Source organism: Carica papaya, chromosome 3 (genome assembly GCF_054855325.1).
Source record: "Carica papaya isolate Zhongbai chromosome 3, ASM5485532v1, whole genome shotgun sequence".
NCBI classification, from domain to species: Eukaryota; Viridiplantae; Streptophyta; class Magnoliopsida; order Brassicales; family Caricaceae; genus Carica; species Carica papaya.
In genome coordinates this window covers 30,787,068-30,814,999 of record NC_142311.1, presented here as the reverse complement: position 1 = coordinate 30,814,999, position 27,932 = coordinate 30,787,068, and the positions used below count along the sequence as shown (strand labels likewise).

Genomic DNA, 27,932 nt, shown 5'->3' with positions numbered 1-27,932 from the left:
GGCTTTCATAAACTATTTGACCAAGAGGGTTGACAAATTCCATAATGGATCTTAAACTTCAAACATTCAAAGGTCGAGGTTCGGTTGTTTACCTACCAGTGAATTACTTCAAACAAAACTCCCATCAAGTTCTGCCAGTTAATTCCTCAAAATCTAGATGGGAATTCTTTAAAGAGAAATCAACAGGATGATTCATTAAAAGAAGCAAAAGGGATTTTATTAATATGGAATTGATACAAGTCTCAATCTATACATTAAATTCTTTTTAAAATAGAATTGTCATATTATATATGTATATATATATATATATATATATGATTTACACAGATATGAATGCATTAATGCTTCATCAACAATACAGAATTAATTTTTTTCTGAACTTCAAGATTTTGTTTTTCATATACCTATAGAAGACCAAGAGTTTTTCAAGTGCTTATTTTCCATATCCCTCTTGAAGAACACGAGCTATTCATTACCTTGACAACTCTTTCTTTTGCCTTCAGATGCCGTTTAGTGTAATCTTTCCGTGAAGTTTCACCTACTTTCGTTATATCAACTTTAACTATATGATGATCGGAAGTACCTTTCGAGGAAATGACCGAGTAAGATCTAGGAACAAACTTGTATGGCGAGTCAGGAGATGCCAAAATGTAATCAACTCGTGTCCCGTACTTGCATGTTCCTTGCACATCTGCTTTCCAAAGTGAATTAAAAATTCAGTCTCAAAAACTATAAAAAGACAACTTTGAAACAATATAGGAGGACAAAAAGAAATGAATTGTGGGATAAGGTTATGATCACTTTGGCCTTTGGCAATGATGACCACAGGTTCACATTCCCCTGCAAAATTTTTTGCATCCGTGTACCCTCTTCCTTTAAGAAACTTCATTATTTCTACTCTTGGAGTAGGCTTTCCTAGGTCCTCATAGTACTACAAAGATTGATAGTGACTTCATTAGAACCAAAACACTTTACAGGACAGTTCACAAAAGTTATTGCAAAGCAGAGAAATGAAGTTTAACTATTTTGGATTTTTCCTCATTTCTTGCCATCAGAGTTTATAGAAGGCCTGACAGAATAGGTATATAAGAATATTACCTTGACAATATCTTTCCATCTGTCTAGTGAGTAATCTGATCCATTCAATGAATTTAAACCTCCCAACAAGACATGAGGTGAGTCATTTGATTGGATTATAGCACTTATTTGCTTCATTCTCCAATTCTCATCCAAGTGATCTAGTTGGGTGCAGTAGAAATTCACTTCTCCTGCCCATGGTACATCGATGGTAGCCTTTAGCACATTCCTACAAGCACACAATGAGTGTTTAGGGGTGCAGGCATATGTGTGAAGAAAGAAATTATTTTCACTTATTTATTCCATTGAGAGACAAAAATGTTAGTTTTCTACTAAAATGAATGGAGAAATTATTGTAAATAAATCAAGGCGTTGAAGCTCTTCAAATAAAGTTGATCAAATGAAAAACAATCAACCTATTAAGGGCAAAAATAGATCACCTAAAATCATCATCATCAGCAATCTTCTGAACTTTCCACCTTTTTATAGGCCATTTTGATAGGACAGCATTTCCATATTCCGGAGCCCAGCTCTCTGCAAAGACATACTTCATCCCTAGAGCAGCAGCCAGGTCAGATAGAGGCTTCATGCCTTTCTCTTCCTCGGCTTTCACGTCTTGCAAAGCCAAGATATCAGCATCCACCTCCCGAAGAATTTCTGCTATGCTTCTGCTGCTTTTGAAGCTCTCTTCATTCCACCAATTCAATAGACTTGAAGGAAGACACACAGGAGACCTCATCAAGACGTTTCCGCCTGTGATCAAGTTTGATGAACCTTCTTTCTCATCTTTCACAATGCTGAGAAACTTGGTGTGCGCTAATGAAATCTCGTTATCAGGGAGATTGATTGAAACCTTCAACTTTGATCTTGACTGCTTGTGCTTGGAGAGATTTTCTGGACTACCCAGGGAAGAATGTAATGGAGACTGCTTCAGTATGCTCTTTGGATAATAGTTTGCAGTACCGGCCTGAACATTGGTCAACAGAGGACTCTTCATTGCTGCATTATATTCTTTTCCATGACTAAAAGCACCTGATTCCTCATCCTTTTGGATGGCAGGTGCAAGGGAAAACATGGCAACATTAAACGTTGCAATTCGAATAGACTTGTTGGGATCAGAATTCAAAAGAACGGAAGAACTCTGGGTGCCTATCTTTTCTTTCGGCCGACCTCTGGAGCTCGCCTTTCCAAACCGCTTGATGATTACTTTCGGCTTGGGTCGCTTCCATATCAGCCAATTTAACCTTGAATAGAAGTGGTGAAGTTTCCTTTTGAGGATACTTAACATGTAAGATGCTTGCTTATTGCAAAAACCCAGTTGAATCTTTTTGGTCTGCATGCGAAGTTCTTGGCATTCACAGCCTTACTTACAGATCATAAGATGGTTCATATTAGTGCCATAGAGATACCTTTAAGGAGGGTAGGATGCAGAGTCAAAAAGAACTAGGTAGCTAGGCATATATATTACCTGGTGAAATTAAGGTGCTAAAGCAGAGAGAAAAAGGAGTTAAGAGACAAAACCAACTGCTCCCAACTAGTGAGGTAAGGGTTGAAAATAGAGCAATATTGTTGAGCTTCTTTTCTAACGCGCTAACCGATACCAACTGCTACTCTGGCTTATGTTAAGTGGTACCCACCACAAAAAAGAAATTAAATAATAAGAAACAAAAAGCTTTTGTCTGGTCTTGAAGACTATAATAACACAAGTGAAGTAAGAATACCTTTGCAAACAAGTGCAGCTGTAATCAAAGTTATCTGAAGGTAGGTCTAACAGAAACCTCCAAGAAAATCTTATCACTGCTTGGTTGACTAGTGAAACTGAGGTTTACGCAAACGGCAATCATGCCTTGTACTCTGTTGATCCCTCCATTGACTAGTACTCTACAAGGGAAAATCAAGCCCTAAAATTGCAAGATATAGAGTATAATGTTAATTTGGGTCATTGAGTTACATGTGTTACTTACAGTCATGTCTGCGTTTTATGCATGGATGGAACCTAATTGCAGGCTTTAAGAAAGTACTTATGTCCACCATGAGTTCTTTTGCACCCTTTGGATGCTGAAAAACCCTGGCTTTCCTGCAGGTCATTCTCACATATTAAAGATACACAAGGGACATATTGAAGAGGCCTATTATACAAACACGTATTAGTAAATAACATTGAGAGAGAAGCTTTGCTTAACAATTAATTCTCCCTTTATGCTACAATACTTTTTTGATTACACACAAAGCAAGATGAACCCTTTGGTTCCTGCAATTACCATCATACATTATAACGGTCAACGAAAAAAGTATTACATAGGCAGTTAATAGCTTAACGTCAATCATGTCGGGTATGAATTCTCAATTGGCCAACTTGAAGCATTTCCTTTCAATTTTTGCCTCTCCAGCGGTTAATCACAGCATTATCAACTGATGTATATCTTTCTTCTGTTCCTTTTGGCATAGAAGCTGCTGGCCACCTTCTTTACAGCTTCCAAAATGTAGACCCATTACCAACAATCAGCTTTGCTAAATTTCACGTCAGACAGTAATAAGCCATTTCTTTGACTTTGTTAATCACTCATCACTGAACAATCCATCCAAAAGATTTGAAGATGGACAGTCCTTTCCGTTATCATCAAAGAATCCATTAGCTGCATTTTCCCTCCTAGACTTTCGCTCTTCAATGATAGAATCTGCTGTTTCTATGCAGTAATTTCGTCTGACCTGTTTCACAGGCCTCTCGGCCACGACAAACTTGTTACCGTCCCGAAGTCTCTCTGGAAAACCAGCCCAAACTGCAGAAGGTAATAATTAAGAAGTTTAACAAGCTGTATTGAAATAAATTAACAAATAGCACATGCTCTAAAAGTCCTACCCCTTGTGTTTCCACATTAAGTATGAAAAAATGTCTTAAATCAAGGTAAAAAACCAGTTGGAAGAAACAACAGATATAGTAGGAGAAAGATTCTTGGGAAAAAAATAGAATACAAATACAAGAAAGCCAATAGGATTTATCTCTATATAGTTTAGGTATTAGCGTGTGGTAATTGAACTTATCAAAAAAGGTACTATAGGCCACAACTGGTACAAGAGAATCAATGTAATGGAAAAGCTAAAAAAAAATAGCAAAAAGTGGAGCTGCATCTGCAAACCATGTCCAAATAGTTTTGGCACAAGAAAATTTGCCGGAGTATTTACTTAAAACTTTTAAACTATATGTGAACATTTTTTTCCTCTGAAGGCATTACCCAGGCGGCAATAGTCAATCTACATATAGCAATTTCACCCTTAAATGTGCTACAATTGCAACAAAAGATTAAATATTTCTGCATGTTAAGCAAATATAAAAATGTAAGGAGGTGAACAAAGAGGCAATATTCAATCTACATGTGGGCAATATCATCCTTATATGTGCTACAACTGCAAGAAAAGATTAAATATTTCTGCGTGTTAAGCAAATATAAAAACATAAGGAGGTGAACAAAGAGAGGACATTCGAAATCTACAACTATCCTTCTCAACCAATAAGATATTGCTAGACAAGGAAATGATTATGAACAATCATGGAAGTGCATGGCAAAACTTGACGGTTGAGTCCAAAGATGACATTATGCTTCTAATAACATTTAAAAGAATGATGTTGCGCTTCTAATAAGGATTATGGAGCATGTTAAAAATATATGTGGAACAAAATTTTAAGATTTTTTTCCTTTTCCTTTTCTTTCCTCTCGAATGAAAAAGAGAAGGCACGAAGAGTCCACAGTAACTTACCTCCAAATTGATGCAAGACAATGGAAGCTGCTACAGTAACATTCAAGGAGGCAGTGCCCCAGCCATACTGAGGGATGTATGCAAAGAAGTCACATATCTCGCATTCTTTAGCGGAAAGGCCTGTTCCCTATGAAAGAAATAAAGTTGTAAATGACCTATCCACCATTCTATCAAAAGAATAAAGCAAAATAAAAGCCTTCCGATAGGAAAAACACACAATGACATGTTAACTTGATAACAATTTAGGTTATTCTTTTGACAGTCTACGTCAAATGCGTTCAAACTTGCCATGGCGAATAAGGATTCAGTTCTAAATTAACACACCCAAAAAAAAGTTCGATTCCTGTTTTACTGCAATAACTAGCTAATTAGTGCTAATCAAATTTCTAAATGCAAAAAGCAACGCCCATTTCTCGTAACAGAACAAAGTGATAAAGATTTGGCCATCTGATAAAGATTTAGCCACAAGGAAAGAAAGCGATTACTTAGTTAACAGAATGTTCGAAGTTCTACTATCCAATTTCACATGCGGGATTTCAAATGCAACAAACATAAGAGGAGAAGAGAATTCAAACCTCATTGCCGAGAAGGAAAGCGGTACTCCTCTTGAAAGGATGTTCGTTGACGGCAATGGCGCCGTCCGTGATTTCAACGCCACAAATATCACAATCCTGGTCCTGGAAAATCAAAAATCAAAGTAAAAAAAAGATTAAATATCATTACTATGCATGTATGTAGCTATCCAATTGGGAAAATGGCGGGGGGAGAAAGTGACACCTTCAGGAAGAGGCGGGCGTCGAGGAGAGAGTTGAAGTGGCGAAAGCGAACATGAGAGGTTGAGCCATGGCTGCCGAAGGCGTTGAAGTCTCGACGGCCGACGAGGATCAACTCCGACACCCCGAAGGCCGTGGCGCTTCGTGCCAGTGTTCCCACGTTGTGCCTTTTCGCTATGTTGTGAACCACCACGTAGCTTTTCACCACCATTTTCCTTTCCAGTTGTTGGCTTTGACCTCCCTCTGGCTGTCACGAGCCGAGGAGAGTATCGGCTGTGGCGGTTTTTCTAGGGTTTGTTTCAGTGATTCAGTGTCTAACAAAGTCAACGACGCAACAGTTATAGAACCATGAAACGATATCGTTTTGAACTGATATTCGGCCGCAAGAAATATTATATTTATAAAATCTTTTCTGTTATCACTCAAGAAATACCCAAATTTTTTTATTATTTGTAAAAAAAAATTTTAAAAATGACATCATAAATTAATAGCTACTAAAATTAATGTCAATATGAAAATAAATTATTTTTAAAAGAGATATATGGGAAATTATTTTAGAAAAAAAAAAAAAAGAAACATGAAATCTAAGAAAAAAAATTTGAAAATTCTGAAAGAAATTTTTTTTCAAGAAAACGGTGAAATTATTTACTTTTTTAAATATTTAATATATTTTTTTCTTTAAAAAATATCTCTAACAAACAGTAAATATTTTTTTGATCACCATATTACAGAAATTAACTTCGACATCTGTAGAATTTTTCACAGCAGCGGGAGGCAGAGCATGAACCGGTGACCATTTGAAACAGGACTTTGTTATTGCAATTTACTAATGGGGGGATACACATACATATGCATATATATATATATATGTATGCGTGCGTGCGTGCGTGTGTGTGTGTGTAATTTTACTCGTCTACATTTTGCTTCAATGATTAATGATTGTTGAGAAAATTACAACGTAGTTGAAAGAAAAAGGGGAAAGAGAACAGGGGAGTAAGAAAAGAAATGGGGACAAGGTGAAGGTGATGGAGAAGACTCTTAGAAAACAGGCAAGAAATGGGGGTGAAGAGAGTTTTACTGGAATGATAATTTTGTAAATTGAATAATTAACCCCATTTAATATACAAACATATATATACGTATAACCACAATCAACACTTTATGGGTAATGAATAGAAATGGTAAAAATGAAGAACATGGGGAAAACAGAAAAAGTTAGTATGTAAAAGCCTACTGCTGCACCATTACTTCAAAGTCTAATCTTTTTCATTTTTTTCTATGGAATTTTTATATGTACAACATGGGAAAATCAGAAATAGCTTCTTTGTTACAATCATAGAGCTGTGTGTATATAGCCCTAGTTAGGAACTGTAAATATTTGGAAGAAAAAGATTTTATTCACAAGGGCTTCATTGATAACCAAGAACACTTCACTTAGTCGTCTACTTCAAATCCCATGCCATTCCAACTTCTCCTACACTGCAACCTGAGCTGCTGCTAACCTTGCAATTGGAACCCTAAAGGGTGAACATGAAACATAATCAAGTCCAACTTCATGGAAGAAGGCAACCGAAGACGGCTCTCCACCATGCTCTCCACATATCCCGACCTGTTTAATCATCAAAATTCCACTTAATTCGATCCTCTTTTTTGAAAGCTTTGAGTTACATGTCTTAATTTATGTCACATTTACCTTCAAGCTAGGTTTAGCTCCACGGCCTTTTTCGGTAGCAACTTTAACGAGTTGGCCGACACCTTGCTGATCAAGAAACTGAAAATGAATGAATGAATTTCATTAATTTGATCAGATTTTAAATTAATGAGAGAACAAATTTGAAAATATATTGAGTTAAAATGATGAATAACCTCAAATGGATCATTCTGCAAAATGCCTTTAGAGATATAAATAGGCAAGAATTTGGCAACATCATCTCTGCTGTACCCAAATGTCATTTGGGTCAGATCATTGGTACCAAAGGAGAAGAAATCTGCTTCCTTTGCTATCTGAAAGAAAAAGAAAAAAAAAATCAACAAATGCAAAATTGTTTGGGCAGGAAATGAAATTTTAAAGAATGAATCTTTATTTATCTTCATCATTCATACCTCATCTGCAATCAGAGCAGCTCTAGGGACTTCAATCATGGTGCCAACCTTATAGGTCACGGTGGTGCTGGTCTCGGCGAACACTTGCTTCGCAACATTACGTATTAATTCGACTTGATGTCGCAATTCCTGCATTTACAAGTGTATTAAATATTAGATCAAGTAAACAATATAATTAATCGAAAATCATGTTGATTTTAAAATTTTCATACTTGTTCGATCTATTTAAGATTAATACTTTCTTAATTATAAAAATACAAGAAAAGGTAGGATACCTGAGGAGTACCAACGAGAGGAACCATGATCTCTGGTAGAACTTTGCCACCATGGTTGGTGACGGAAACCGCAGCTTGAAAGATTGCACGGGCTTGCATCTCTGTCAGTTCCGGATATGATATCCCTAACCTGTCCAAACATGATCAAATCTATATGAGTTAAAAGAATATGAAGCAATGGGGAAAAAGATTGTGATAAGAAGGAATGTTAGACCTGCAGCCTCGGAAACCAAGCATAGGATTCACTTCCGATAACTTCTCAATTCTTGAGATAATTTCATCTCCAGTCATGCCTGTTTCTGCAGCTAATTCATTTACGATGTAATCCAGCTCGCCTTCCGGAAGAAATTCGTGAAGTGGAGGATCCAACAATCGTATTGTCACTGGGAGACCTGAAGTCGTTTCTTTGTGTTAATCAGAGAAATAAACAAATAGAAAATGTGAAATGAAACACAAATAGAATCACATAATATGTAGTTGAAGAAGAGGTTTTAAGGTAAAATTACCATCCATTGCACGGAAAATTCCCTCGAAGTCAGATCTTTGGTAAGGAAGCAAGAGGTCTAAAGCAACCTTCCTTTGTTCGGGTGTGACTGCCATTATCATCTTTCTCACTGCCTTTATCCTCTCATCCGAAGCAAAGAACTAAACCAAGCACAATATGATCAAACCAAAATGTCGAGTAACTTAAGCTAAAATGAGGAAAGATGTAAATACATATAAATAATGTACCATATGCTCTGTCCTACAAAGGCCAATTCCTTGAGCACCATTGTTTCTGGCTGTCAATGCATCCGCAGGGGTATCCGCATTTGCCATCACCTATTACAGAATCGTAATGTTATCAATGTCGACCAAAGCAAGTCAAAATTAAAAGAGAGAACTAGCTATTTCCTTAACTGGATGGTTAATATGTTTCTCACTCGCAAGAAGTTGTAAGTTCGAATTAGAATTAAACGAGACAGGAGTACAACAAATATAGAATTTACCTTGAGACGCCTAACTTTGTCAGCCCAAGACATGAATGTTTCCAGATCACCACTCAGAGCTGGAGGAGACAATGGCTGTTTTCCTAATATCACTTCACCTGTGCTCCCATTCAGTGAAATCCAATCTCCTTCCTTAATAACCAAACCCCCAATTGTAACAGTCTGCATTCACAGCATAAATCAATTGGTCATATGATTACTTATGTCTTACAGTATTTGAAAAAATTGATGAAAAATAAATTGTTATTTAAAAAAAAAAAAATTGACCTTTTCTTTGTCATTGACACGAATATCGGAGCAGCCAGCAACGCAACATTTTCCCCAGCCGCGAGCAACAACGGCGGCGTGAGATGTCATGCCGCCACGAGCAGTCAAGATCCCGGCAGCCGCGTGCATGCCGCCGACATCTTCTGGACTCGTCTCTGTCCGCACCAATATCACACTTTTCCCCTGTGCGTGCCCCCCTTCTGCATCATCCGCGCTGAACACAACCTGACCCACCGCAGCACCAGGCGACGCCGGCAACCCTGTTGCCACCACTTTGTCTTTATAAGCCGACGGGTTCTCAAACTGAAACAACACAAAACACCAATCAGTCTCTGCAAAATATATATTTATATACACATTTTTATGTCTGTATTTATGTATGTATGCATTTATATATGTATGTGTAGATACCTGTGGGTGGAGAAGTTGGTCCAGGTGCTGCGGCTCCACCCTTGTGATGGCTGTGCGAGTGTCAATAAGTCCTTCATTCACCATGTCTACGGCCATTTTCACTGCACCTTTACCCGTTCGCTTTCCGGTTCGGCACTGCAACATCCAAAGCCTGTTTTCTTGAACTGTGAATTCAATGTCCTGCATTCATCACACAAAGAGTTTCTCATTATTGATGTTTGGCCTCCGAGATACCCAGAAGGGGGAAAAGAAAAACAGAGGAAGAAAAAGAAAACTCTACCATCATATCTTTGTAATGTCGCTCCAAGATTTCACAGTTCTCAACAAGTTCCTTGTAAGCCTCCGGCATGCATCGTTTCATCGTGTCCAGATCTTGAGGTGTCCTGATTCCAGCAACCACATCTTCTCCCTGTTCAAAACCCACTACTCAACTTCTTTTTCTGTATATATACATGTGTGTGTATCCAACCATGTCACTACATATAAACCAAAAAAATTTATAAATTTGACCTGAGCATTGACTAGAAACTCTCCATAAAGCTTCTTTTCGCCGGTGCTTGGGTTTCTAGTGAAGAGAACGCCGGTGCCGGAAGTTTCTCCCATGTTTCCAAACACCATGCACTGAATGTTGACTGCAGTTCCTTTCAACCCAGTTATCTGGTTTATGCTTCGGTACTTGATGGCTCTGGGGCTGTCCCATGAATCAAAAACTGCTTTCACGGCTAAAAACAGCTGCTGCTTTGGATCTGTAATTAATTCATATATTTTCAATTTTATTTTTCTGTAATTTTTTTCTAATTAACACATCAGAATTTAAAATGTTAAATTCTGACCAGAAGGAAAAGCTTCGCCCTTAGCCTCAAGGTAGACTTTCTTATACTGCTCAACTAACTCCTTGAGATCAGAAGCTTTCAGCTCTGTGTCAAGTTTAAACCCTTTTGCTTCCTTCATCTTCTCCAACTTCTCTTCAAATAATAAACGCGGAATCCCCATCACCTACAATTAAACCCAGAAACCATTAAAAACATGAAACAGAGTTCCTGCGCAGTATACAATAATATCAGATGCTTAAATACTATGGACGTGTCCAAAAGTCAAGATCTTCATCATGTTTATCAAACTTGCTCAAGCACGTGCGGAAACATAAACATGCAGCAAATCAAAAACGACAAGAAACGTTAATTTATCTAACATAGTTCTTTATGGTTTGCATTAATTAGATTACAGAGTTTAAATTTGACTTATTAAGACCCAACTTTTTCTTTTACACAAATTAAATCTAAGTCGAAAAGAACTATAAGATTAATTTTTTGAAGTAAAAAATTTAAATATATTAGTTAATATATATACTGACAACATCGCCAAACATGTCGAGAAAACGTCTGTAGGAGTCATAGGCAAAACGCTCGCCGCTCTTCGCCGCCAACCCTGCCACCACATCGTCATTCAATCCGATATTAAGCACAGTGTCCATCATACCAGGCATCGATATCTGACACGTGGCACAACGAGGTCAAAGTCAAAAATCAAGATTTACGGCGGCAGACCGAGTTAAAAATTAAGTTTATCAGAAAAGACTTACGGCGGCGCCGGAGCGAACAGAGAGCAAAAGTGGTTTCGAGGGATCTCCAAGAGTAGCTCCCATCTCCTTCTCCACCATTTTCAAAGCTTCCAAAGCCTCCTCCCACAGCCCTTCCGGCAGCCTCTTTCCGATCTGCTGGTACTCCTGACAGGCTTCCGTCGATATTGTCAGACCCGGGGGAACTGACAATCCGATGCACGCCATCTCCGCCAAGTTCGCTCCTTTTCCTCCCAACTGTACAAACACATAAACATATGTATAGACCCATATATATATATATATATATATCGACGAAGAAATTGACATGCTTACCAAGCCCTTCATCCCCTTGTGGCCATCACTCCTGCCTTTGCCGAAAGAGAAAACACGCTGCATTGTTGAAGTGAAAAGAGTAAAAAGAAGCAAATGCAGAGATGGAAATCTAGAAGCTCTGATCGGTAGTAGTCCACGACTTGTCTTCCCTGAAGCTCAGCTGATGATCACTATATATAGTGCTCGATGGTATGAATTTTCCATTTTCTTTTTGGGAGAAATTAATTAATTTGATAAACAAAAAACGGATATTAGGTGGTCGAGCTGACGTGGTAAAGGGTAAAATGGTAAAATAATAATTATTTAAAAATAGAATAAATGGTATGGTGAAAATGATCTGCGTTGGAATACCAAATGAATTGGATCCGAGTCAAGGAGAGACACCAAAACGGAGGCGGATAGATATACTCAAAAGTGTATGTTTCGTTCTTATCTATACTTTTCAGAATTATAATTTAAATCGAATTATTTGATTTTTGATTTATTTTCTAAGTCATATTAGTTTATAAATTGATCTAGATTAGTGTTTGTAATTATAATTTAATTTTATTATAGTTTAATGTTTTTTTTTATTAATAATTTAATACTAAGATCTAATTTGTTATATATTTTTAGTTTAATTTTATTTCTAATCAAATTAGTTTGTACGAAAATTTTAATTTTCTCAATTATAATATTGACAACCATTTTTATTATAAATTATTAAATTCTAATATATATGTAATAATTTTGTTAATTTTTTTTTTAAAAAAAAACTTTAAAAATAATTTAAAGCCAATATTTCCTGAAAATTTAATTTTTTTTATTCTTATAAATTCTAATTAATAAGTTTTTTTATTAAAAAATGGAGATATTTAAATATACTTATGAAAACCACAAAAGAACAAATTATTAAACTATGATAAGACCAAAAATATGAGGGCAAAACTGTAATTTAAGATGCACGTAGTTACGTAAAACGTAATAAAACACAAAGGACGCGGAAGCGGTTCGATCAAGACCGGGAGTGACGTGTCAACATTTGGGTTCCTCCATCTTAGTAGGACCGCCACGTCAGCGCTACGGTGGCTATATCTGGCGCGGCCACACTCTGCGTAACCTTCTTAATAACAATAATCTACATGACACGTGTCGGTCAAGGTCCCTTGTTCAAACCGCAACCCCGTCGTTTTTATTTTTGTTTTTTTTCAATTTTTTTAATAGGAAGTTATAACCACCATCATGTTACGTTACAAGAATTAAGTTCCATTTTTTTATTATTATTATTATTTTCTTCCTATTTTAATTTAAAACACATATTTTGTTAAATTATTTTCTAAATAAAAGTATATAAAATTTATTATGTATAAATAAATTAAATTAAGAATAAAACTCAAAATTTACGAATTACTAATCTAAAACGGGTATTAATTTAAATAAATTTTCAAAAAAAAAATATTTAAATTGCAAGAAAATCAAATAAAAAGAGTGAAAATGCAATTTATGTGTAAGATATATTTAAAATTAGACAGTATATATTTTATTTGAGAGAAATAGTAGCTTCTATAGCATTATTGGTACGTAAACAATGTATATATATATATTCATTAGGGTGTAATAAAAGTAAATTAAATCTAACAACAATAATAAAATGTCCAAAATGATAATACCCATTTATGGGAAACCAATATTCTAATACAATTCTAAATTATGCGAGTAACCCGTAAAAACTTTTAATTTATTGAATTTGGACCGACGACATTTATTTATATTGCAAGTTTTGATTTTAATTTTTATATATATTACATTATACTTACTGCATTTTATATTATATATAGTAATTGAATAATAATGATAATAATAATAATAAAGTGTTACTATACAAAATAAAAAATTAACTAACCTTATGTTAATAATTATATTAACTTAACTATTGCTATTTTTTTAAGTTTCTTGGTAAAATAATGAAGGTTACTTCATTTTATATTAAGTTATTACCTTATGTTAATTTTAGATTAGAATATATCAAAAATCGTATGGGAGTTGGAGTGGATGAATTTATATGAATGACGAATAATAAAAATAAATAAATTAAATATATATATATATATATATATATATATGTATGTATGTATGTATATATGTACCTTTTTTGTAGTTGAGGGTGGATCAGAAACTGGTGTGAGAACAGCTTGTGCCCTGCAGCATTTAGCTTGAGAAGGTCTCTTGATTAATGTTGGCATGTTCAAATCTTGGGGATGAAAACTAATTTGTCCCTTCAACATCCGCCTATGCTTACACCACCAGTATTGATCTGGGACTGTAATTGCCTTTATTTTCATTCTTGATGACATCCCTTATTACTTCACCCTGGATTTAATGTCGATCAATCATCACATACCCATATATATATATATATATATATATATATATAGATACACACACACACAAACACGTACGTGTATGTAAGACAGCAATTCAATTACATTTTACGACTTTGGATGCAACAAATAGCCAAAGAAAAATGTTAAAACCTACAAACAATTGGAAAAAAAAAAAAAAAAGCTTTCTGGAATTCTTTGTACACCATATTGAAACATTTATTGGCAGTAAGTAATCTCCTTCTTTTTGGCACTAGATTTCACAATCAAATTCATCAAACTTTACAGGAAGATCCTGCTGCATCTCAAATGCGCCTAGAATTGGTCTGGATAAATCCCAGTTTATTGCTTCTTTTCCACATCTTGACAAATGATTTAATTCCTACTTATACTATGAGATCAATCCAGGATTCAAATAAATGATTCTATCCTCCTACAACCTAAAAGATCCAAAGTATTATTTGCATTCAAATTCTATTTACACAAGAGCATCAACAGTACAGTTTCTAAAAACCTTTTCTACATAAGACATCAATTCCAACCTCTTCATTCTTTTGATCATAGGATCACTGCAAACTGCATATATATATATATATATCTGTCTTTCTATCTGTATAATCAATTTGATAACAGAGATGGGCAAATAGTAAAGACTTCGACAACTACTGCTATAAATATTGAATATAACTATACATATGATCTCACTCTTTTGTCCTGTGTTAAGTTTGTTCTACTGTCGACAGATATAAGAAGAGAATTAGAAAAGTAAAGAAGCCATGTTCTTCTGACTAAACTCTTCATTAACTACCCCTATATATATATATATATCTATATATACAAATACTTATACTTTATAAACTGGTTAAGAAAAAGATTACGTACTCGACTTTTGAATTTGAGACAGAGACTGGAGGATTACTGCTTCTCAATACAGAAATGGCCGCTGGTGCTGCTTCTTTTTTTTTTTTTTTTTTCTTAAATAATGTTGGAATATTTGGTAAATAAAAAGATTTATAAGGAAGGAGAGAGATAGAGAGAGAGAGAGAGAGAAAAAAAAAAAAAAAAGAGTTTAATTTTTAGAAGTGACGTGAGTGGACGGAATTGCCGTTGTGTCGCTAAATTATTGAGAACATATATATATATATATATGTTATATTTAGTATTCTATATAAAATAACAAGTAGGAAAATAAATTATAGAGACTTACACAGATTGTTTTCATCAATTTATTCAAGTAATTTGAAATAATATTAGTGGAAATACTGTAATAAATAGTATGTATTTTTTAAATAAATAAATATATTGTATGATGCTGACATGTCATGAGATGATTGGCCAACATTTCCTTCCTTCTGTCAAAGATGATATCTAGCAAATGCCGTTTGACTGGGGCTGAGCCTGAGGCACACAGTTTAATAACCATGTCACGGCACATATAAATATATATATATATATATACACATACCCACTTAAACGGACAACGTGTATATATATGTATGTATATCACAAAGAATAGCAGTAGGTTCAATTTGACACCGTACCCATACTTTGATATAGATGTTTAATTGACGGGTCGAAGGGAACATACATATATAAATGTATATGTGTGTACGTATAATAAATGAAGAGAGGTTTTTGAGGGGATCTTTAATGTGAAATGTAGTGGTCGATGCCATTGACAATGAAGACCTTAGAGTGGGTCCCTTCCAAAACTTTCTAAGAATATACTGTGATAGCAAATAGTATCTGGACACGTGGCGTAATCCTGATCACATACACCATCATGAATTCCTGCTCTTTCCCTTCTTATCCTGCTAAATAATTTATATCAGCCATAGCTTTATAAACTTTTTTTCTTAATCACATCTCTCTTCCCCTTTTAATTTCTTTTTTTTTTTAAAGTGATGAAGAATTTTTATTTTGTATTTTTTTAAAAAAATTAATATTGAAAAATAGATTTATTATCACTAAAATTTATAAATTTATTTTCTACCAATTATTATAAAGTACCATATCCGTATATATATATGTTTATTGTATAACGTGGAAAAAGTTTTAGTCTCTAACGAGTTTCCATATCTATTTTCACATACAGGATAGATCTCACCTAAAATTTGTAGAACTCATCTTCTCATGTGAGATGATGCTATACAGTATCGATCAATAAATTTTGTATTGAATAATTTCTTATAACGCATATATACATGTGTCTCTGCGTATCTATTTTTCCAAGTAAGTGGGGAATATCCCCTTTAATATTTAAATTTATTATCTATATTAATTAGATCATATGGTTCTCTGATAATAATATATTTAAATAATAATATATTCAACATTATTATACTACCAGAGACACTTAAATATATAATCGTAAATAAAAGCTATAGAGCTTTCAGCTCTTTTTGTATTGACAAACACTTGGTCAATGACAAAATTCTCAAAGACCTAAAATATTCTTAATGTGGAGTAAGAAGCTCTTTAGACCTATAGAATATAATTGGACATGAATGGTAAAAAGTTGTTAATTTTTCCTTTTCTTTTTTTTTTTTAACCATTTTACTCTCTTTAGAGTTTTAACACCTTAAGTAACTTTACACAATTAGCCAGATTCCTAAATTCAAATATCAGAGTGTTAATGTTGGACAACCAGTTCTTTTAAGACCTATAAAATCTTATTGGCCCAAATGGTTGATTTGACCAACTTGGGCTCCTTGGTTCCTTGTAGTTTAGCATTCTAGTCTTTCTATTGGGCTTTATATTTAAGGACCACATGGGGCTTGTGCTTCAGATTTTGTTTCTCAACACCATTCTAGATTTGGACCCGTAGATTTCACTCAGAACCATCCTACCTAATTATTTGTCTTGGGCTGTTTGTTTAGTGTAAATATGCCATAAAATTTGTCTCCAATACCCATGTTTGAAATATTTAAAAACAAAACACACATCAAGATTACAAAACACATTTCCAATGTTTCTTTTCTAAATAATTAGGTTCACATTTTCAAATTCCACAAAATCCAATTGAATTTGAAATAAAAATGGTCATTCGTGTAAAATTCATTTCATACTCTCATATAATTCTGACCACAGGAAGCCGACCAGTTTATAACTGGTAACCTGATGAGGTTACCAGTGAAAGGTGGTCATATACCCTAGTCCAGCCTATACGCTGCCTTCCTAGAGATCCTCCACCGAGGAAATTCACGACTTGATTCCTCTAAGACACTATGGCAGCATCCCCTTGACGACAGACTCAGTGTCTGCTTATGAGAAAAGACTGTCCAGTTAAAAGCATGATAGACGCAGTTAAAACTAAAAATGACAACTTGTTCTTACTTGGTATGAAGTTATATATCTCATCTGTACATCTAAAGAAGCAACTTTCATGCACAATGTTTGTTTGTAGCATTAAAGCCGAATCCGAGTTCAAAGTTTAAAGCTACCTCACATTTAGCTCAAAAGCCAGAAGGGAAGGAGGCATACACAAAACATCAAGCTTCCAATGTAAGGCAACTTAATTGTCTGAATTCTTGAAAGCTGTAATCCAGGTGCATTATTCAATGCAAAGGAGTCCCACAAACATTATTCAGAACACTCAACTCACTTCAAGAGTATAAAAAAATCAAGAGCGAGCATAACGTACAGGAATACGCTGCTGGATGGGACTTCTGCAAGACGGACATTCCTTCATCCCCTTTTTCTCATGGAGCTCATTACAGGTTGTGCAGACCACCTGATGAGCACATGGGATAAAAACCACAGACATCTCCTCTGACAGGCACATTACACACTCACGCTCACGTTTCACGCCTCCTGTACCAGAGAAATCATGAAGTTCGGTCATCATTCCTGAGATGTAAGGTGTACAGGATTCCTTGTGAGCCAGGCCATTTCTGATATCCGAGACTTTCCCAGCATAGCTACCGTCAATTCCCCGCCGGAGTGCAGCAATTTTTGAGGAGTCAGTCTTCAGTCTCAGTTGAGAAATTTCTTTCTCCAGCTTCTGGATATCATCCTTGTACCTCTGTAAATTGGCTTCTGCTTTTGATTTGATTTTATCCTCCTTAGATTTTGTTGAGGCCTCAATTTGCTCTTTTTCCTTTCTAATTGAACCGGCCTGTGTTAGTAGTTCTTCCTTCGCCTTCCGTTCCTGTTGCCATCTGGCCTGTGATGTTTTTCCTTTTCAATCAGAACGGCCCAGCAGTAATAGCCATTATATCGCTAAAAGCACCTAATGGGAATAGCCCATGAACTTTTGAACCAGCAAGCAGTATAACTTTGAAGCTATGAAAGTGCAGTTGTAATCAGAAAAAATATGCTGTATCCCATATCAATTTACGCCAAAAATTATTGTCATGCTTTCGTATTTCTGATCCATGTGTGCAAACTAGATTCAAATTTGACACTTTTCAGCCAAAAAAATGCGAAAACTTCATTAGCTCACAAGAAAAAAAAAATAAGGCTCCATTTGGAACATGAAGACATCTTCAAGATTTTATTTTCTAGGTCCACATATGTTTATACTTCATACATAAACATATGTGGAGATGAAACATGAAAAGAATGTTTGGAAAATGACAATGAAAATATGACATGAGTTTGAAAGGAAGAAATAAATATTTCCAATATATACACATATTAACATTCATGTTTTTATGCAGAAGCACATGAATTTAAAAAACAAAAACTTGAAAAATGCTTTCATGTACCATAAGGCAAACATAGCCGAAACTTCTCATCAGAAGAAGTTTGAAAACATGCATAAAAAAGTGTGGATGAGTGCATGTGCTGTAGATGCCTATAGGGAGGTAGAGGTAAGCCATTGAGAAAAAGCAAGACCATTTGAAGGTCAGTTGAGCTGTCTGATGCTAAGCAAGCCATGCAAATTTCAAGTTGACAGGAGAACAAACGAACACCAGATTTTTCTGAATATTGAACAGAACATCCTGTCTCTAAATGATAAGGGTTTTCTACCAAAATTATTCTGAATGAATCTTAAACACTCATGATATAATTACTAACATAGAATGCACCTCAGCGAAACCTTGATCAAGATCTAGATCAGCAAAGAATCTTCTCTCTAAAAGGATATAGAAGGCACGTTTTAAAAGTGTCCTCTTATAGTATCTCTTATACTCTTCTGCAAGCAAAATATATCCAATTCTTAACACTACATCACTCTCTTCTCTGCACATGCATGTATTTGGTGTTGATTACATGAACTGAGTAAGCTCCAGTCACATGGAGCACTTGCAATAGCAATTTGCTTCCTGTAATAGTAGTCCAATTTTGACTTTTGAACTTATGTGATGTTTGAATGGACGCTAGTAGCATGTAAACACATTCAAATAGCTATAGTTACCACAGAAAATTACTGTACATTCAAGGTGAGAATCCTAATCCAGATCTTTCTAATTGGATTTTTTGAGAAAAGAAACAAGTTGAGTATTACCAGGGTTCATAATTGCTTGTCTCACCACTCATCTATAAAGCTCAACCATAGAGAACTTGACAGAACCTTTTTGACTACCCAAAGTTGCAATGAATCAATATGTAATAATTTATGATCAGTTGAAATTCATCTGTCAGAAACCAAAAATGCCCACATCATGTAATGGTTGCCTTCCTTACCCTGTCTATATGAGTATCATGTTATAGAAATTCTATTAAACAATTATTATAATAATAAGTGGGTCACTACTCTTGATAAAGAAGAAGAAAATGAATATCAAATTAATGGGGAATAGAAACTTTTAAACATACCTCAAAATGTTCCTGGTGACTTTTAGCTTGCTCTAGTTCTTGACTCAGCTGTGCCACTTTTCTTTTTTCAGTCATAAGCTCTTCCTGAAAAAAAGTCTTCTGCTTTTCCCAGGACTGAAATTTCATCAATGTATCCTTCTCCCTGTTTGACACCTCCTGACAGCTTGCAGCAGATTCTGCTGCACGCAATTTAGCAGCCTCCATTTCTTGTCTCAGTGCTGCATTCTCCACCTCTAGTCGACGGACAGCATCATTAGCACGTGCCACCTGTCCACTAGCCTTACATAAAGCACTCTCCATTTCGGAAAGCTTCTTCATGGTGCTTTCCTCCAGCATTTGCTTCTCTTTTTTCAGTCTTTCAACTTCTTCTTTCTCTTGCCTTAGTGTTTTAAGTTCAGCTTTGTCCTTGTTCAGTCTACGTGCAGCCTGCATAACCTTCTGATTGGCCCATTCGGTCCATTCTTGGAGCTGATTTTGCATTTCCCGCACTCTAGGAACCAGTTTCAGAATCATCTCGTCCTTCTTATCCTGAGGCATCCATTGCCCAAGAGACTTATCATATGGTATACCAGCATAATTACAATTAGGTGCCTCAGCATCAGAGTTTGCAGGAACAGAAGCAAAGTTGCTTTTGGAAGTCAACGAAAGAGAAAGTTCAGTATCAGCAATTGACAATACCGGAGGATTATTAACTGCAGGAACTATATTTGGTCCATTTACTGGGTGTAATGCAGATGCTATATTGCTTTTGGGTGATGCTGAAATAGTACTCATGTTTTCCAAGAATACTGCAGAAGATGCTCCTGGATTGGTTGAAAAATTCTGGTTCCCATTATCTTGGGTTCCTTCAACCCCCACTGCCGTACTTATCTTTGAGGAAGTATTCTTTATATTAACAGAAGAGGTATCTGAGACAGACTTAAGTTTCTTGTCCAAGATTAGACTACCCAAACCACTAAGCTTTCCAGCTCTGGAAGATGCTTTGGGTCCATAAGTCCGGTAGTTTTTCTCAAGATGAAGAGACTTCTGTCGAAGTATATATTCTCTCTTTGTGCTACCAGAATGCATCTTTCTACTACTAACAAACTTTTCTTCTGTCAAAGCAGATGGAGAAGGTAGAGCTGCAGTAAACGTTTTATTATCCACAGCATCAGACAAGGAAGTAATGCTCTCTTTATCTGAGCCTATTCCCCCAAGAAAAGTAGAATTTTTAGGCTTGGGGTTTATGTTTGGAGCCCCAAAGGTGGGTACCTCAGGTTGCAAAGTATGAGAACAAGGAACTGATGGCACTGGTTTACAAGGATTTGGAAGGTCCAATTCAGAACTTTTAGCTTCTGTTTTCAAATGAGGTTGTGTGGAAGTAGAGGAACTCCCATTTGAACCTCTTTCACTAAGAAAACTGCTAGATGGGTCGCCATCCATTGCACAAGCATGTGAAACATTCATGTCACAGATTAACAAGCACCACATTGCATCTCCTGTACTGAAGAAAGGCCTAACCTCCCTTAGAACACAAACCAACTCTGCTAATATATACTTCTCCAACTGCTGCAAATCTTCAAAGTAGTGCTCTCTTGAGGGATTAAACTCTTGACCACTTCGAAGAAATGCTAATGTATTATCTACTATATTTGAAACAGTATCTTTACAGCCATAACAAAGGCCAGACCTCAAAACAGCTTTTGTAGCAACTTCCTCAGTATAACCACAGGCAACAATCTTTTTAATTGCACTTTTGAAAATAGCATCTAAATTGCTTAATACGAGTTCTTCTAACTGGCTTTCTGTAAGATCACTCCAATCAGCATCTTGAAACTCATCTGCTTCTAACTCATCTCTAGGTCGGCTTGGCACAAAGTCTAATGAAGTTATTGTATTAGACGATCCAAGGTCAAGTTTCAACCCATCAGAATGATCTTGATTAACACCGCACACATCACAGGCACTTGCTTGTCCGTGAACTGGGGCAGTCTCAAATTTCTCGGCTGAGAATTCATAGTTTGGGCACTCATTTTGAGGCAAAGAGATGATCTTATTCAGGTCACCTAAAGGAGGATCAGCCCTGAATTTCCTCTTGTTTCTACTTCCCTTTTCTTGGACTGATACCAAAGGAGACACTTGACTGCTACTACCGCTACTACTGTTACCTTTAGCAATCATTGACGCCATTTTTTCTTATCTGCAAAAATACTATCCTTAAATGACATGATAATCTATTCAAACCTTACCGTATATCATTTTGACAATGCATTACCAAAATAACAATCAGGCATTCAATCAAACCAAAATAAAAACGAAATAAAATCCAAATTCATCATAGAAATTGGATAAGGAAGCAGTTGATTAGATCATCACCTAATATCAAATACAGATTAAATCATTGAAAAATCCAGATTAAGAACTTTGACAACAAAGACAATAGCACGTACCTTTATATCTAGGTATAGAAATGAAAACGGTTGATAATCCGACTTCTGCATAAAGAACAAAAGAAAAATCCCAAATCAATCACAAATAAAGAGTAGCGAGAAGCGAAAATTCAGTAACAAATACATTATCAGTCCAACCGAATAGCAAGCGCACGTAATTTATCCACTAAATGTTTGAATTCAAGACGAATCTAACATCGAAATGAACCGATTACATCAAAAAATATCTTATACAATTAATATTCAAGAATCCATAAGGTCACTGATTATACACAGAAGGATCCAGAAACGAAGTGCGAGAGAATATGTGATTCATGATCGGAATCGAACGATCGACGCATACCAGATTTTCAGCTATAAAGTTCGAGAAATCAAAGTTATGCCCAATCTCGCAAGAAGAGGAGAACACGAGAAAAAATACTAGCTCTTTTCTTTGTATAGAAATATATATATATATATATTTTTTTTCTATTTCATATATTTGTGTTAGAGCATTGAACGTCTCCCACTCTCTTTTCTTTGTATAGAAATTTTTGGGCTGAGGGATTTTTATTATTTATTCGCTAGCCTAGCCTATTAACCATGGTTGCCGGAATTTTGCTCCGTGAAACTAACCATGGTTGGTTGATAAAAATTGGACAAATTTTCTTTGTTATTTATTTTTTTCTCGAGAAAAATAGGCAATTTTTCTATTAATCTAGTCCAATATGGGCAAATTTACCAGCACATAAAATAAAAATTTATTATTATTATTAGTGCATTTTTCCTAATAGAATTTGACTAATAAAATTTATGAGAAAATAATATATTTATAACACATAGATGTAAAAATTACTTGAATATATGTATATATAGAGAGAGAGAGTACTAACATTATTTCTAGCATTGCTAATCTATTCGATGTATCATTGAATATCTTAGGTAAACACACCTACTAATTAATTTAATGCATTCATATATTTGATATTTTTACTTACATTTATTTTAATATAGAAATTAGTATAAACATTTTTGACGAAATATTTATTAAAATAATTAAATATTATAATTTTGAGCAATCATCCTATATTTTAATTAATTTTTACTATCTTTTTAGATGAACGTATTTATTTAATTTTCAAACGTTATAATATTTACTTCATTTAATATAATAATTATCACATATTTACTATAAAAAGTTATGTATTGCCTTTTTTATTGGCTTAGAGGTAATAGTAGCCTTTAGCATGTATGTATATATATATATATATTCATTTATTTAAATAATTTTCAAGATAAAAATGATATTATTTATTAAGTGCATAGAAATATTTCATCTTATTATAGAATGATTAATTGAAAAATAAGAATAAAATAATTTAATGTAAAGAAACTAACCTTACTTTATAAGGATAGAAAATTTTGATCTAATCTATTCATAGTAAGTTGAGGGAGAACAACCACTATCATAAGGAAAAGAAAATAGAATAATTAGGATTGAACAAATAATACACACAAAATTAAGAATAAATAACTATGTGCTTGACAATATTATATAGACGAATAATGACAGTAAATATATAAAATGGTTGGGTTAGAGCTATTCGATTATGAAAACAAAATAACTTAGTAGTAGAATTTGATAATTTTTAAAAATATATAATTTAATTCATAAATTTATAAAAAAAAATTATTCATAACCTTATTGTGTTATATCTAAAACTAAAACTTAAAGTCAAATCCAAGTTTCTTCAAACCTTTTCTTAGTTTAGGATAGCTTGTAAAAGTAAAAATGCATAACTAGATTCATGAAGTTGTAATTAAATTTATGAATTTGAGTAGAAATCCACACTAAAAATAAGTTTACTGGTAATATTATAATTTACAATTTTATAAATAAAACAAAAAAAAATAATACGAGCAATTAAATCTTAGTGTAAATAAAACTACAACTTTTCCTCTAAGGGGTATTACTCACCTTATCAGTAATGGTTAATAAGCAAACTTCACCTAAAGCTATCTTTAAGAAAAAAAAAAATTTGTTTAACTTGGTTAACATATACGAACAAAATAACTAATTTGAATAATTCTTAAAAAATTATTACATCACAATAAAAAATATATAGTATTAGATGCATATATACTTATAAAATATAATGAATATCATTAGTTGATAATTTATCTCAAATTGCTCATAATCATCCGGTGTTGGCTTATACCGCCCTACTATCAAAATTAGTGATTGACAATCAGTAAAAAAAATATTTTATTTACTATAAAAGATAAAAATAAAAGAATATTGTTGCCTATTAAATCTTTACCTTCTTAGCTATGACATATAAAAACAATAATGATCCATTGCTATACGAGTCTTTTGGTAAAAAGGGTGATCGTTGGTGATTAAGAGACCCATGCATAACTAATGCACACTATATGGTCATGAGTGATAACTTATGTTAGATGTTTTATTTAATTAGTTTATCTCATTTAACTTTGATTTTTGAAGTTTTTTTTTTATGTAATTTATTATTTTTTAGTTCAATTATTTTAGATTTATACCTTATAATCCTTTTTAGAATATATGAATTTTAAGTTGATATATAATTTAATAAATATTTTACTACAAATTTTCACATGATAAATTAATTGATTATATATAATGTACTATATTAAGTTTTTTATTAGTGTGGATGTTAGAGAACATTGAAATATGTACACAATTAGTTTGTATCAAATATTAATATATTGACAATGTTTTATAAGCTGAAAATTTCTTTAATGATTATTGTAGATATGATAATTGTTATCAAATAAATATTGAATATAAATAAACTTAGACTCAAAATTAGGAGAACAAGAGATGTTATACTATAAATAAAAATTAAGAGCATAATTAACATTTCTTATGTGCTAAAAGATAAAAAGCTTGAAGTTCATTTCAAACCACTTGTTGTCATTCATTATTGTTATTTATGCTAATGGTGTTGAATAACTTTATTTTTTTTAATATTTATATCTTACCTATTATTACTATTATATTGATGAATTTATTTGAATAGTTTTTTTTTATTTCATTTTTTCTACGATTTTAAGAAATTTAAGAATTTTATTAATTTTTAATTTTTATATAAAAAATAATAAAATCATCATCTTTTAAATTTGTCAAAAAAGATTATTAAATAATATATTTTTATTTAAAAATATTTTATTTATAAGTTATTTAGATTTTTTTAAAATTTTTTTAATCATAAATAAAAACAAGATATATTTTAACTTATTATTTATCTCCGTACATAATTTTTAAAACTGTCAATAGTATTTTATGTGCAAATTATTAATTTAGTATTTGAAACATGAGTTATATTATAATTTTGTTCTCAAATTTATTGTTCCTTAAAATTTAATCGTGGACTTACCAAATTATTTTAAAAATATGTTTTTTTTTTAATTTTTCTTTTACAAAATAGCAAAAGACTTTTTCTTATTATTTCATAAACATAAAAATAATTTTTAAAAAATATAGTATTTATATTCAGGACTAGAAATTATAAAAGTAAAATAATTACTGAAAACTTTTTTTTTTCATTATAGTGTCTGTTATTATCATCTGAATTATTTAAATTAAAAAATCAATTATTTTAGTAAAATTATTCTTTAGTTGTTACAACTTTCTAAATTCTATTAAAACGGTATGGACCAAACAAAAATAAATTTTTTTATACAAAATTTTTACAGTTATATAAAATATTATGAATCGAAATAATTTTATATATAATAAAAAAATATAAACTAATTGTAATATAACGAATATTCTAAGGAATAAAATAATAGTTTTTTTTACATAGCCCAGCAACACAAAAAGACCAGATTGTCAAGCCATGCCTAGCCCATTAGGGATTCATAAGAGCCTTCATATAAACGACGTCGTTTCTGGGAGGCTTTGCAGCTTTCTTCCCTCTGCGTCGACAACGAGGCAGAAAAGAAGGTTTAGGTTTGAAAAAAAAGGGGAAGGAAAGGAAGCAGGTGGCTGGCGGGATCAAGAAGCGTGGAAGGAAAGTGATTGGGGAATGGGCAATCTGAGGAGGGAGAATACGCGACGCTGAAAAAGAGGAAGAAGATGGTGTGAAGGAAAAGAGAAGAAGGATTTACGTTTTGGCGAAGATAAATATTCATTAGGGATTAGGCAGCTCTTCTTAAAAGGAAGTAGAAGACTAACATTAATAACTCGTTACTGCTCGGTAATACAATCAAAAGACTTATCACTGAAAATGGATAAACACCCCCTGGATTCAAACCCAAACCCGATTAACCAGTCCCAGTCTCAGTTTCCATCGCACACGCCGCCTGTTCACCAGATGGAAGCAGATGACGATGATGAGAACGTGAAGCAGCTCAAAGAATGTTCTGCTCTCTATTTGTCGTTACAGGTAATTAGTTATTCCCTCGCTCAACAGGCGACGATATTCTATAACCTTTCAATTTAAAACACTAAACCCTAACAATTTGTTCTTCTCTTCTTTTTTGCAGGACTGTCTTGTTCAGAATAATAGGAATTGGAAATCTTGTCAGAAAGGTAACACAATATTTACTTTCTTGCAATCTATTTTTCATTTATTTTATCTATTAATCTAGGGTTTTAGCATTGTTTCAAATTCCTATTACGAACTTGGGACCGCTGCGTGATCATGCTGTGTGAAAAAGCGAGAAATCCACATCAAATCGATTGGGTGTTTTGTCGATTTCACTGTTTATTCCCTAAATTTTGTTTCGGAATCTTCACTTGCTTTTAAAGTGGTATTTCTTGTTTTATCCTGTGAATTTTGTTATTCCCTAATTGCAAAGAATGAGATTTGAATATCATACACAAAGGGTGCTTGACCTTTTGCATCGCACTGTGTATCTGGGTGTTCATATATATATATATATATGTATATATAATGTGGCTGTGGAGATTCTATTCGAAAACAGTACTTCACAACTTATTATTTTGTGACATAGATATAACTTAATAAATATATACATATACATATATATATATACATACATACATACATGACTGAAGTATAAAATGCTAATGTCGATTGGTACAGTATTATATAATGTTGGTGGAAAATTCTTCTTTTGACAGAGGTTGGAGCTTTGAAGGCATGTAATGAAAGGAGGAAGAAATGACCAAGCGAAGGGAAGGTTGGATCACAAAATATGATTTTGAAATTTGGATTACAGATTATACATGAAATTTTTGTTCTTATAACAAGATATATAATATGAGCTCTCTGATTTTCTAAAGTTCTTTTTTATTTTATTTTATTTATTTAATATATCTTGATTAAGTTTCAAATTTTGTGATATTTATCGTAATCACAGCTTCTATTTAAATGTTGTAAAACAATAAAATACTATATAGACCATAGTCTGAGTTCTTTGATTATTTCATTGTCAAAAATTTTGAAAAAGGTAATGATAGGTCCATACTTCTCATAGTAGCTAAAACACCAATTCAATTAAAAATTCATAAATCACAGCTTCAAACACAATTCCTTGTTACAGTCAACACGGTCATACAAAGATTGAAACAGAGGGAGGAGATGGGCATAATACCCTCCCTAATAAGCAAAAGGGGAGAACCTGGAGCGTTCTCCTTATTTGCAAAACGGCACCGTTTCTTTATCACCATCGACTGGGCCTAACGCCCTATGGGGTTTCTGGGTTGGGTTTTTTTCCGGGCTTTTAGGGCTGGGCTTGCCCGCTCTTTTTTTAAAACTTTAATTTTCCTTTTTATTTGGGGAGTGAAACATGGTGTAATCAAAATCCTGTTTGGAGGCGGAGAAAACCAAATTCTTACTTCATCAAAAG

The 27,932-nt window shown here is 33.7% G+C and overlaps 5 protein-coding genes across 10 annotated transcripts; 1 reads left to right on the top strand and 4 right to left on the bottom strand.

Annotated features, from left to right (window-relative positions):
* Nucleotides 1-191: 191 nt before the first annotated feature.
* Nucleotides 192-3,182, bottom strand: LOC110819851 (DNAse I-like superfamily protein). 4 transcript variants are annotated; one of them, XM_088216473.1, is made up of 6 exons: nt 3,042-3,182; nt 2,546-2,958; nt 1,518-2,439; nt 1,099-1,306; nt 802-931; nt 192-694 (listed from the first exon to the last, which is right to left on the bottom strand). In XM_088216473.1, the coding sequence occupies exons 3-6, from the start codon at nt 2,414-2,416 to the stop codon at nt 426-428; spliced, it is 1,506 nt and encodes a 501-aa protein (XP_088072599.1). In that variant the 5' UTR covers nt 2,417-2,439; nt 2,546-2,958; nt 3,042-3,182; the 3' UTR covers nt 192-425. The 4 variants fall into 4 exon arrangements, with proteins under 4 accessions (XP_088072599.1, XP_088072598.1, XP_088072597.1 ...); XM_088216472.1 differs by having other exon boundaries at nt 1,518-2,693; nt 2,799-2,958; XM_088216471.1 differs by having other exon boundaries at nt 1,518-2,689; nt 2,799-2,958.
* A 332-nt stretch (nt 3,183-3,514) lies between these two features.
* On the bottom strand, nt 3,515-5,952 carry LOC110819875 (tRNA/rRNA methyltransferase (SpoU) family protein). Its single transcript, XM_022049196.2, has 4 exons — nt 5,611-5,952; nt 5,409-5,510; nt 4,834-4,960; nt 3,515-3,857 (listed from the first exon to the last, which is right to left on the bottom strand). The coding sequence occupies exons 1-4, from the start codon at nt 5,815-5,817 to the stop codon at nt 3,637-3,639; spliced, it is 657 nt and encodes a 218-aa protein (XP_021904888.2). The 5' UTR covers nt 5,818-5,952; the 3' UTR covers nt 3,515-3,636.
* Nucleotides 5,953-6,850: 898 nt separating this feature from the next.
* PPDK (pyruvate orthophosphate dikinase) lies at nt 6,851-14,945 on the bottom strand. The gene is made up of 19 exons (XM_022049256.2): nt 14,788-14,945; nt 13,672-13,894; nt 11,546-11,602; nt 11,234-11,467; nt 11,006-11,143; nt 10,485-10,647; nt 10,162-10,397; nt 9,932-10,060; nt 9,652-9,831; nt 9,241-9,543; nt 8,974-9,135; nt 8,717-8,806; nt 8,491-8,629; nt 8,199-8,376; nt 7,985-8,114; nt 7,710-7,838; nt 7,473-7,610; nt 7,300-7,377; nt 6,851-7,215 (listed from the first exon to the last, which is right to left on the bottom strand). The coding sequence occupies exons 2-19, from the start codon at nt 13,876-13,878 to the stop codon at nt 7,081-7,083; spliced, it is 2,826 nt and encodes a 941-aa protein (XP_021904948.1). The 5' UTR covers nt 13,879-13,894; nt 14,788-14,945; the 3' UTR covers nt 6,851-7,080.
* Nucleotides 14,946-17,211: 2,266 nt separating this feature from the next.
* On the bottom strand, nt 17,212-22,616 carry LOC110819850 (putative E3 ubiquitin-protein ligase RF298). Of its 3 annotated transcripts, XR_015818011.1 has the most exons (5): nt 22,441-22,616; nt 22,098-22,142; nt 19,669-21,847; nt 19,358-19,487; nt 17,948-18,070 (listed from the first exon to the last, which is right to left on the bottom strand). XR_015818011.1 is itself a non-coding variant. In XM_088216468.1 (4 exons), exons 3-4 carry the CDS (start codon nt 21,835-21,837, stop codon nt 17,528-17,530), a joined length of 2,712 nt encoding a protein of 903 aa, XP_088072594.1. In that variant the 5' UTR covers nt 21,838-21,847; nt 22,098-22,142; nt 22,441-22,616; the 3' UTR covers nt 17,212-17,527. The 3 variants fall into 3 exon arrangements, 2 of the variants coding, with proteins under 2 accessions (XP_088072594.1, XP_088072595.1); XM_088216468.1 differs by lacking the exon at nt 19,358-19,487 and having other exon boundaries at nt 17,212-18,070; XM_088216469.1 differs by lacking the exon at nt 19,358-19,487 and having other exon boundaries at nt 17,999-18,136.
* A 3,401-nt stretch (nt 22,617-26,017) lies between these two features.
* LOC110819962 (Cox19-like CHCH family protein) lies at nt 26,018-27,365 on the top strand. Its single transcript, XM_022049319.2, has 3 exons — nt 26,018-26,503; nt 26,604-26,649; nt 27,205-27,365. The coding sequence occupies exons 1-3, from the start codon at nt 26,345-26,347 to the stop codon at nt 27,246-27,248; spliced, it is 249 nt and encodes an 82-aa protein (XP_021905011.1). The 5' UTR covers nt 26,018-26,344; the 3' UTR covers nt 27,249-27,365.
* Nucleotides 27,366-27,932: the final 567 nt, after the last annotated feature.

Coding starts and splice junctions, on each gene's coding strand:
- LOC110819962 (XM_022049319.2), top strand. CDS start 26,345: ATGGATAAACACCCCCTGGATTCAAACCCAAACCCGATTAACCAGTCC. Junction 26,504..26,603: donor CTCTCTATTTGTCGTTACAG/GTAATTAGTTAT, acceptor TCTTTTTTGCAG/GACTGTCTTGTTCAGAATAA. Junction 26,650..27,204: donor TTGGAAATCTTGTCAGAAAG/GTAACACAATAT, acceptor TTCTTTTGACAG/AGGTTGGAGCTTTGAAGGCA.
- LOC110819851 (XM_088216473.1), bottom strand. CDS start 2,416: ATGCAGACCAAAAAGATTCAACTGGGTTTTTGCAATAAGCAAGCATCT. Junction 1,307..1,517: donor GCTGATGATGATGATTTTAG/GTGATCTATTTT, acceptor GTGTGCTTGTAG/GAATGTGCTAAAGGCTACCA. Junction 932..1,098: donor GATGGAAAGATATTGTCAAG/GTAATATTCTTA, acceptor CAATCTTTGTAG/TACTATGAGGACCTAGGAAA.
- LOC110819875 (XM_022049196.2), bottom strand. CDS start 5,817: ATGGTGGTGAAAAGCTACGTGGTGGTTCACAACATAGCGAAAAGGCAC. Junction 5,511..5,610: donor ACGCCCGCCTCTTCCTGAAG/GTGTCACTTTCT, acceptor TTGATTTTCCAG/GACCAGGATTGTGATATTTG. Junction 4,961..5,408: donor CTTTCCTTCTCGGCAATGAG/GTTTGAATTCTC, acceptor TTTCTTTCATAG/GGAACAGGCCTTTCCGCTAA.
- PPDK (XM_022049256.2), bottom strand. CDS start 13,878: ATGTCATCAAGAATGAAAATAAAGGCAATTACAGTCCCAGATCAATAC. Junction 11,603..13,671: donor CACCCTCAACTACAAAAAAG/GTACATATATAC, acceptor TCAACAATGCAG/CGTGTTTTCTCTTTCGGCAA. Junction 9,832..9,931: donor GACATTACAAAGATATGATG/GTAGAGTTTTCT, acceptor TGATGAATGCAG/GACATTGAATTCACAGTTCA.
- LOC110819850 (XM_088216468.1), bottom strand. CDS start 21,837: ATGGCGTCAATGATTGCTAAAGGTAACAGTAGTAGCGGTAGTAGCAGT. Junction 18,071..19,668: donor GTCACCAGGAACATTTTGAG/GTATGTTTAAAA, acceptor AAAACATCACAG/GCCAGATGGCAACAGGAACG.